General features: G+C 37.6%; 1 protein-coding gene across 1 annotated transcript; it reads left to right on the top strand.

Annotated features, from left to right (window-relative positions):
* On the top strand, nucleotides 5,760-6,687 carry LOC109826459 (the record flags this gene model as incomplete). Its single annotated transcript, XM_020393488.1, has 1 exon — nucleotides 5,760-6,687. A coding segment is annotated over exon 1 (840 nt), but the record flags the coding sequence as incomplete, so codon positions are not given.

Below are 11,533 nucleotides of genomic sequence, written 5' to 3'. Positions count from 1 at the left end.
GGAGGTATCCGAACCAAGTGATTTGGATAGTAATGAAGAAGGAACTAAAGTTGCTCTTTATGATCCCAACATTTGTTTCATGGCCCTTGAACAAGAGGTAATATCCGACACCGAAAGTGAATCCTTTTACATGCAATGTGATCTAGCTACAGCTTTAGAAGAATTGAACATTGAATTTAAAAGAATGTCAAAGGAATTTTCCGCTTTTAAAAAGTTGCATGCTTCTTGTGATATCAAACTAGAACAACTATAAACCTCTCTTGCACTAAAAGATGAATTGCTAGGAGATCTCGATTTTAAGAATAAGCAATTAAGATCCAAAATTGAAAGACTAGAAATTGAGAGTGGTAGGATTAGATCCACTCATGCTTATGCTAATCATCATCACCATGATAGAAATAGATTTCATAGATATCATGCTCAAACACACAAGAGAAATTTTGTGTGCACATATTGTATGAAACATAGTCATATTTCTACTCATTGTAGGATCAAAGATAATCATGATTTCTATGGCATGACATGGGTACCCAAAGGTACCAAGTTTACTAACCACCAAGGACCCAAGATTTGGGTACCTAAAGTTACTACATCTTCATCTTTTGTAGGGAACATCACGGCCACGACGTAGAGAGATGTGTTACCTTGATAGTGGTTGCTCACATCATATGACGGGCAATAAAGAGCTATTTGCAACCCTATCAAGGATTGAAGGAGGTAGCGTCTCCTTCGATGGTGGTGAGAAAGGTAAAATCATTGGTATAGGTTCTATTGGTAAGAAACCTTCACCCGTTATAGAATATGTTTATTTGGTAAATGGTTTGAATCATAATCTTCTTAGCATTAGCCAATTGAGTGATAAAGGTTTTGATATTTCCTTTAAACCGGACAAATGCATTATTAGTATGAATGGAAAAAATGTTTTTGTTGCTAATCGCAAATATAATGTGTACATTTTTGAGATGAATGAATTAGTGAATCAAGATGTGAAGTTCCTTGCGGCAATTGATGAAAATCCTTGGATTTGGCATAAGAGGCTTGGACATGCAAACATGGAGTTAATATCAAAATTGTCTAAGAGAAATCTTGTAAAAGGGTTACCTAACTTGCACTTCATCAAAGATATCATATGTGAAGATTACGCAAGAGGTAAACAAACAAAATATTCTTTTAAATCCATCAATGAGGTATCAACTTCTAAACCTCTGCAACTACTTCATCTTGATTTATTTGGTCCTATGCGTGTTACCTCTCTTGGAGGCAAACACTATGTATTTGTGATTATTGATGATTTTTCCCGTTTTACATGGACAATATTTCTTGCAAATAAAAATGATTATTTTGAAGAATTTTCTAATAATGTCAAAAGAATTAAAAATGAAAAAGATTTGAAAGTTGTTAAAATAAGAAGTGATCATGGTGGTGAATTTTAAAATGATTTTTTCTATGAATTTTGTGCTCATCATGGTATAACTCACATGTTTTCCGCTCCTAAAACACCACAACAAAATGGTGTTGTTGAACGAAAAAATCATACCATACAAGAGATGGCACGCACTATGCTAAATTCCTTTGATTTGCCAAAATATTTTTGGGCGGAAGCCGTCAATATGGTTTGCCATGTTTTAAATCGTGTTTTAATTAGACCAAAGCTTAAGAAAACTCCTTATGAACTATTTTATGAAAAAACTCATTTTATTGGTTATTTTCGTATCTTTGGTTGTAAATGTTTTATTTTAAATACAAAAGATCATCATAACAAATTTGATTCTAAAATTGATGTTGGTATTTTCTTAGGTTATGCACCTCGAAGTAAGGCTTATAGGGTCTTCAACAAACAAACTCTCGTTGTTGAAGAATCTATAAATGTTACTTTTGATAAGACTAATGTTGGTTCTCAAGTTGTTTTACCTAGGTAAGATGATGATGATGAGGGAGGATTAGACTTTTTACAACTCAATGATACACCCTCTATAGAAGCACAAAAGGATGTGGATAGCTCTAATGCTCATGAACAAGTTGAACTTCCTTAAGCTTGGAAATTCGCATCAAACCATCCAAATGAACAAATAATTGGGAGCCCTTCACAAGGAGTTGTTAGCTTGGAAATTCGCATCAAACCATCCAAATGAACAAATAATTGGGAGCCCTTCACAAGGAGTTGTTACTCGCTCAAAAGCTTTGAGTGAGTGTGGTAATGTTGCTTTCTTATCTCAACTAGAGCCTAAAAAGGTTAATGATGCTTTAAATGATGAATTTTGGGTTTTAGCTATGCATGAGGAACTAAATAATTTTCAAAGAAATAATGTTTGGAAACTAGTTCCTAGACCTAACAATGCTAGTGTTATTGGTACTAAATGGGTTTTTAGAAACAAACTTGATGAACATGGTATTGTAACTAGAAATAAAGCTTGTTTGGTTGTCCAATGATACAATCAAGAGGAGGGCATAGATTATGACGAAACCTTTGCACCGGTTGCAAGGTTGGAATCTATTAGGATGTTTTTGGCATTTGGAATCTATTAGAGAGGCGATTCTTTGAGAGCTTGGTGGCGACGTTCTTGAGAGCGTCTTCTTCTCCCTGAATTTTTTAGCACGAGATTTCTCAAGTTAAAAATCTCTGTCATGTATTGAGATCTCCTATAGCGGTTTTAATTTGAGGATAGAGGAGTTTTTCCTGTTGGAAAAACTCATGCCCTTGTAAGAAGAACAGATAGTTTTTCTGTTGCTTTTCTTTTTTGAGAGATCTCAAGTTTGAAATCTTCTCTTTGCAAGCTTATAATCTTCTTTTATATAAAGGAAATTATTTGTGTGGCTCCCGAGGACGTAGGCAAGTTGCCGAACTTCATTAAAACTCGGTGTTCTCTTTTCTTACAATAATTTTAATTTGTTGTGATTTCTTCTTTCCATTTCTTAACACAAGATCCGGTAGGATAAATTCCGCACGAGATTTTATATTTGACAGGTGGTCGAGTAGCTTGAATTCCCCAACACTTCATACCTAAGTCATTAGGCAAAGTAGAAAAGTCCATACACAATCTTCCGTCATCACGAAGAAAAAAGGAAAATTTCTACCTTCGCTCCTAGGCAAACATCAAAACCAAGATCGATTCTTAGTTTTTCTCATTGATCTGTAGGCACTTCAACTTGAAATAAATACGGCTCTATACTATGGTCCTCGCGATCTGAAGACAGATAGATAAAAATGACTCTGGTATATAGTCCTCGCTATTGGAAAGCAGTCAGAAAAAAGGCTCCAATCTAGAGTCCACGCAGCTGGTAGTCTTGTGAATTTCCCTGTTATTATTGTGATTAATATTTCCTCTTATGGATTATGATTAGGACTATACTTTCAATAATATCATCATTTTCTTTTACTTTTGGCTATCTTGATTAGAACTGCACTACTTTTAACAGTATCATCATTTTCTTTTATTTTTGGCATCTCCTGCAAAACTTTCCATAGTTAATATTTCATTGACCTTTTTGGATATTACGTTGTTTTCATATTCTAATAACTAAACTTCTAAAAAGTGTATCCTTAAATTGCTATCGGCAATGGATTACCAGTCTTTTTTATTTATAAATTTGAAGTTATCAACCTTTGTTTTCTCGTAGAAAATTTCTTAAAGTTAGAATAATTCGTCAATTGTTCTCTCCCAGAGGCCCAGCCTTGATCTCTCTCTTTATTCAAAATTTTTACTCAATTATTGCTTAAATTATGTTATATGGCAACTTTATTAGAGAATAGTCTCTATCCATCAAAAAAGTAAATAAATTCTTTGTCAGTTTGTATACTTTTCATAACTATTAATATGTTTTGCTAATGGGTTATTCATATATATGCTCCTTAAATCATGATTATTTGCAAAAAACACCCTTTGAGTCTTAGTATTTGCAAAACTACTCTTTAAATCATCATCAACTTTGTGAAAAATACTCCTAAAATCGACAAATCAATTTGGTGCTAAAATTTTAACTATCTTATTGAAAGTTTTTACATCACGATTAAAAATTAGCTTATCAATGTTGATGTTTAATTGCTTTTCAGGGTAATACTTTCTAATTTGAGGGGTAGTTTTGTAAATATTGAGATTTGAAGGGTATTTTTGCAAATACTTATGATATAAGGGGGTATATATGTAAATAGCCCTTTTCTAATTTCACGAGATGAATTATTAAAGTTCATAATTGTTGATGAACATACAAAAATGTGATCACGCATTAATTATGAACCGGCTCAATATGACAAGAAAATGATAAATTGTGCGTGTATTATTATCTCTCTGCTATCTTGCTTATCTGCTAAATGCTTATCAACAATGCAGTGCAAAGAAACATCCACCCAGGGTGCCTTTTGTTACTAATTATCACAATTAATAATGGATTGGTTATGGACCCTTGGCCTAAGGTAACATGGAAATTTTGAATCTTTTAAATTTTTTTTTTTATTTGATGAGTATTGTTTGCTTTAGAAATTGAGGTTGGAGGTCTATTAATTTTTCAAAGTAGAATTAGTTTTTAATGTTTTTGCACTCTTGACTCTTTGTTACTTTTTTTTTTTTTGACATTAATGCAAAAAATTTGGATCCTTTATTAAATTAGCATTTTGATATCATGCCCTGCGCGTAGGCTCCAAACCTATGGTCCTCGCAACCAATATTCTTGTGAAATTACCTATTATTATTGCGCTCTAGAAAAATTCATTATTTGTAAGATACTTGCAAAGTATGGGCTGGAAAAAATATATAAGTTGTAGACAGTCCATATTGATTGCTCCTGTACTGTAAACAAATAGGTAACGTGTATAGGGAGTCAATGAGTAATTCAACCACAAAAATATATGAATAACGTATAGAGAGTCCAAAGTTCGGCTTCGGTGATACATTGCACATGGCCTTTGTTATGGGCCAATGCTTGGGCCTCAATTTAAAGTCCCGCTTTAAGAAGTAACAAGTTAGGTAAAAGATACTTGGGCCGAAAGATGTTTGACCCAATAATTTCACTGCGTCGTACAACCTCAGCTAATTTCAAGTTTAGTGCTTGAGATTTAACATCCCGTGTTTCCCAACGCCATCTTGACCTATTTTTCACATTTCCCTATTTGGCCCCTTAGCCACCAAACTGAATGAAGATTATCCATCGTGGTTCCCTCAAAAAGAAAAAAAATCTTAATATCTTGCATTCCTCTTTTCAAATATAAAAATTAACCAAGAATCAAGTTTTCATTCTTATTTAACCTTTTCGTAGTGAAAAAAAAATAAGGAACCGTATTAACTTGATTGAAATTTTCTGGTTAAAAAAAAAACTCTAATTTTAAAAAAAAAACTAGACCCGGTACAGTTATGCAAAATTTGTTTATAAAAAATATCATACAAACTGTTTAAATATATTATGTAAACAATTATTCATACAATAATACTTGATTGGAATTTTTGAATATGAGACCCTATCTGACAGAATATGTATATATTTAGAAAATAGTGATTTGTATTAATTAGCCTAATATCACGTGTAGCCTAATATCACGTGTATTAATTAGGGTAGGTCTTATTAGGTATTAGGCTCCTCAATCTTGGTAATATCACGTGTAGCCTAATATCACGTGTATTAATTAGGGTGTATTAATTAGGTCTTATTAGGTAATAGGCTCCTCAATCTTAGCCTAGTATCCTGTAGCAATTCATGTATATAATGGACCTTTGTCAATCAATGAAAGGCACGGAATTATTTTCTTATATGGTATCAGAGAGGTTTTCTCTACCCTCCTGCTCTTAGCCGTCATTGTTACCGGCCACCTTTTTTTTTTCATTCTTCCGCTCCCCTCCTCCCTAACCACCGCCCTCAATGGCCGAACAACCCAAGTTTCACCCGGCTTTAGCAATCAACAACGTGAAATCTCTCATTCCAGTCACGTTAGACAATGATTCAAGCCTATACATTTCTTGGGCAGCCCTATTCAAAGTTCAAGCCCGTGTCCATAACGTGCTTGATCACATCGTTCCTCCTACCGATGAGAAGGCTAAGAAGGCGGCAGATGATGCTAAAGAAGCCGATCCCGATCTTTGGCATCGTCTTGATGCGGCCGTGTTACAATGGATGTATGCCACTGTATCACAAGATATTCTCAATTCCATTCTTGTGATAGATGACTCGGCCGAGAAGTGTTGGAAAAGAATTGCTGCTATTTTCCAAGACAACAAACACTCAAGGGCTGTCCACCTCGAGAACCAATTCACGAACACGAATTTGGAGGATTTTCCTACCACCAAAGCCTATTGCAACCGTCTCAAACTTCTAGCCGATCAATTGGCGAATGTTGATGCTCCGGTCTCGAATACTCGTTTGGTTCTGAAGATGATTTCTGGACTAACCGATTCTTATGCAGGATTTGTAACATACATTCAACAACATGATCCCTTGCCACCATTTGAAACCGCCAAGTCGAGATTGGAACTAGAAGAATCAACAATCCTTCAACGGGCTGCTCGTGAATCTGGCTCATCTTCATCTCCTGCTGCCCTTGTTGCAAACTCCCACAATCCTGATGATGATATGAATACCCAATATTCTTCCCCAGGTAATCAAAATCATCACAATCGGAATAATAATAATAATTATTATCGTGGGAACAAGGGCAAGAAAAACCATAAAAATTCTGGCGGTGGCCGGAACTCAGGCAAGGGCAGTCGGAACCCGGTGGAGGACAGCAGCAGTGGCAACAGTTCGGTCCATGGCAGCAGTGGGCTCCTTGGTCTCTTCCTCCATGTCCCTATCCTTCCTACAATTGGGCCAGGCCCAATTATGCTCCCAGACCACAGCAGCCTGGTTTACTTGGACCAAAACCACAACAATCAGCTTTCACTACAACTAGGCCCAGTCCAACCGATATTGAAGCAGCCCTTCACACACTCAGCCTTGCTCAGCCCGACCCGTCTTGGTATATGGACACCGGGGCGACATCACATATGACATCTGCGCAAGGTAATCTCTCGTCTTATTTGAATTTGAGCAAAAATAATGGTATAATTGTTGGAAATGGCCATTCTATTCCTATTCGTGGTTTTGGTAGTGCTAATTTACCTCCCCCCCACCCTCCATTCATGTTGAAAAATGTCCTCCATGCCCCAAATTTAATTAAAAACTTAGTTTCAGTTCGTAAATTCACTACGGATAACCAAGTTTCTGTTGAATTTGATCCTTTTGGGTTTTCCGTGAAGGACTTCCAGACGGGGATGGCTCTAATGAGATGTGATAGTCGGGGTGAGCTATATCCCATCACCACCACCACCACACATAATCAAGCCATTTCTCCATCCACTTTTGCAGCTTTGTCTTCGTCTCTTTGGCATGACCGTTTAGGTCACCCGGGCGCACCTGTTTTAGACTCCCTTAGGCGAAATAATTTGATTGAATGTACTAAGACTAGAACTTCGAGTCTTTGTCATTCTTGTCCTCTTGGTAAACATGTTAAATTGCCGTTTGTTGATTCTCATAACTCTACTTATCTGCTTTTTGATATTTTGCATAGTGATTTGTGGACTTCTCCTGTTTTGAGTTCTTTGGGTCACAAATATTATGTGCTCTTTTTGGATGACTATTCGAAATTTTTGTGGACTTACCCTATCTCCAAAAAATCTCAAGTCTATCCAACTTTTCTCAAATTAAGAGCCTACATCAAAACTCAATTTGAACGGGAATTAAAAAATATTCAATGTGACAACGATAGAGAATATGATAATGGTCCTTTTCTGAGTCTTTGTGAAGCTAATGGAATTTCCTTTCGTTTTTCTTGTCCTCACACTTCATCTCAAAATGGAAAAGCTGAAAGGAAAATCCGTTCCATTAATAATATCATTCGCACTTTATTAGCTCATGCTTCACTACCTTCAGCTGAAAGGAAAATCCGTTCCATTAATAATATCATTCGCACTTTATTAGCTCATGCTTCACTACCTTCGTCTTTTTGGCACCATGCTTTGCAAATGGCAACGTATCTTCTAAACATTTTACCAAGTAAAACTCTCGATTATCAATCGCCACTAAAAATTCTATACCAAAAAGAACCATCATACTCTCACTTACGAGTCTTTGGTTGCTTATGTTATCCTCTATTCCCCTCTACTACGATAAATAAGCTTCAAGCTCGTTCCACACCTTGTGTATTTTTGGGTTATCCTTCAAATCATCGTGGTTACAAATGCTATGATTTATCATCACATAAAATTATCATTTGTCGCCATGTATTATTTGATGAAACCGAATTTCCCTTCGCAAAGTTGCATACTCCTAATTCCACAACATATGATTTTCTTGACAATGGATTATCAACTTATGTGATTAACCATTTGCAACATCAGTCCACTCCACAAACTCAAGTGCAGTCCCCATCTTCTTCTTCCCCCTCCCTAGCCCAATCCGTGGACAACTCCTTTTACCAGCAACCCAGCTCGCCAACTGGGCCCATTACCTCCCTACCTAACATGCCAGTTAGCTCCCAGTCAACTTCCTCTTCTCCACAACCGGCCCAGTCCACCTCTTCCACTACAACACCATCTTCTTCCACCTTGGGCCAGTCAGCTCTCAGGACACATTCTAACCAAACACAAAATCTCTCTCTTCCTCCTATTTTCCAGCCCACTTCGAGTTCAGAAACCAAACCCGTTACAAGGAGCCAACATGGTATTTTTAAACCAAATCAAAAATATCATGGACTTCTTACTCGTGTCAAAAAATCTCCTCTTCCTCGTAACCCCGTGTCTGCACTCAAAGACCCGAATTGGAAAATGGCTATGGATGATGAATATAATGCTCTCATTACAAATAAGATGTGGGATTTAGTACCTCGTCCACCTGATGTTAATGTTATTCGGTCTATGTGGATTTTCAGACATAAAGAAAAATCTGACGGTTCTTTTGAGAGGCATAAAGCCCGACTTGTAGGTGATGGTGCAGGTCAACAGGTAGAAAAATCTGACGGTTCTTTTGAGAGGCATAAAGCCCGACTTGTAGGTGATGGTGCAGGTCAACAGGTCGGCGTGGATTGTGGAGAAACTTTTAGCCCGGTAGTTAAACCGGCGACTATTCGCACAGTACTCAGTCTTGCTCTCTCTAAGGCTTGGCTCATTCATCAGCTGGATGTTAAAAATGCATTTTTACATGGTGAACTAAAAGAAACTGTGTACATGCATCAGCCCTTGGGTTTTAAGGACCCAGATCGTCCTAATCATGTGTGTCTTCTGCGTAAATCGTTATATGGGCTCAAGCAAGCCCCTAGAGCATGGTACAAACGATTTGCTGATTATGTTTCTTCTAATGGGTTTTCTCAGAGCAAGTCAGACAACTCTCTCTTCATCTACCGGAAAGGTGCTCATATGGCTTACATTCTTCTTTATGTGGATGATATCATCCTCACTACTTCTTCTGATGATCTTCGCAAGTCTATCATGTCACTTCTCAGCTCTGAATTTGCTATGAAAGACTTGGGCCCACTGAGTTACTTCTTGGGTATCGCCGTCAATCGACATGCTGGTGGTCTATTTTTGTCTCAGAAAAAAGTATGCAGAAGAAATTATTGAACGTGCTGGCATGTCATCTTGTAAGCCTTGTCCTACTCCGGTTGATACTAAACCGAAGCTTAGTGCTAAAACTAGCACTCCATATGAGGATCCCTCTCACTATCGCAGCCTTGCAGGAGCTCTCCAGTATCTTACCTTCACGAGGCCTGACATCTCTTATGCAGTACAACAGATCTGTTTGTTTATGCATAATCCGATGGATGATCATATGCATGCTCTCAGGCGCATCTTGCGCTACATTCAGGGTACACTCCATTATGGATTGCATCTTTATCCTTCATCGACTACTTCTCTGCTTTCTTATACAGATGCAGATTGGGGTGGTTGCCCAGATACCAGGAGATCTACCTCTGGCTATTGTGTGTTTCTTGGTGATAACCTACTTTCCTGGTCTTCTAAACGCCAAGCCACATTATCTCGATCTAGTGCCGAGGCCGAATACCGAGGTGTTGCCAATGTAGTTTCTGAGTCATGTTGGCTACGCAATCTTCTTCTGGAGTTACATTGTCCTATACATAAGGCTACATTGGTCTACTGCGATAATGTTAGTGCGATATATCTTTCCGGGAATCCAGTTCAGCATCAACGCACTAAACACATCGAGATGGATATTCACTTTGTTCGCGAAAAAGTTGCTCGTGGACACGTACGCGTCCTACATGTCCCATCGCGCTATCAGATTGCAGATATTTTCACGAAAGGTCTTCCTTTGGTGTTATTTCAGGATTTCAGGGACAGTCTTAGCGTACGACAACCTCCCGCTTCGACTGTGGGGGTGTGACAGAATATGTATATATTTAGAAAATAGTGATTTGTATTAATTAGCCTAATATCACGTGTAGCCTAATATCACGTGTATTAATTAGGGTAGGTCTTATTAGGTATTAGGCTCCTCAATCTTGGTAATATCACGTGTAGCCTAATATCACGTGTATTAATTAGGGTGTATTAATTAGGTCTTATTAGGTAATAGGCTCCTCAATCTTAGCCTAGTATCCTGTAGCAATTCATGTATATAATGGACCTTTGTCAATCAATGAAAGGCACGGAATTATTTTCTTATACTATCCTTTATCCCAAAAAAAAACTCATGATTTTATTGAGCCCATCTTTTCTTTTAAAAACATTAGTGATGTTATTGAATGTAATCGTAGATATAATCATTTTAGTAGTTTCAAGACAAGAGGGAGAAAAACTTCCCTCCAAGCTTTAATTATGGGCTACGCTTGTTGGTCCTCCTTCATCCTTAACATTTCATCTCTTCAGTCTATGAACCTTCCTTCCCCCCGATCCCACCACCGTCACTTCATTTTCCGTCTTTCTTCCTCATCCTCCTCCATCCACCTCCATTCTCTTCCCACCTCCAATCTACCTCCTCCCTCATCTTTTCTCTTCCGTCTCACCTCCGCCCTCCTAACTTAGTTTCAACGGTTCATTTCTCTAATTAAATCATGTATATTTCTTCTTTCCCTGCTCCCCCATTCTTCTTCCTTCTATGTTCCCATTTCTATTTAAATATGTCAAAGTTAAATACCTCTGTTTCGGCAATGGCAAAATGAGAACAGGCTAAGTCTAGCTTTACTTAAACTAGGCCAAAGTTTGCCCAACTAGAGTATGCATGGTCCAAAGTGCTATTTGGTTCGTTTCCTACAATCCCAGGAATTTTTTTTCCCTTGGGGCATGTTTAGTTTTAGGGGTTGTTTGGTTTGCTTATAAGGCCCATGGAAACCCATTTCTAAGCCTGACACCAAGTCCAGATCGGATTTTTTTTCTTTCGCGTGTTTCTTTTTGTGGGTTTAGTTCGTTAGGGTTGATGACTTGATGGGGGGAAAATACGGTGAAACTCCTCCACCTTATATTTTTTTTCTCTTTGGTTTTCATCCCCAATAGAGAGAAATTGAGGGAAACCCTAGTCGCCTCTGACAATTGCTCGCTGGTTTCTCTCGTTGATTGTT

Source organism: Asparagus officinalis, chromosome 10 (genome assembly GCF_001876935.1).
Source record: "Asparagus officinalis chromosome 10, Aspof.V1, whole genome shotgun sequence".
Lineage (NCBI taxonomy): Eukaryota > Viridiplantae > Streptophyta > Magnoliopsida > Asparagales > Asparagaceae > Asparagus > Asparagus officinalis.
This window is presented reverse-complemented; position numbering and strand designations above follow the sequence as displayed.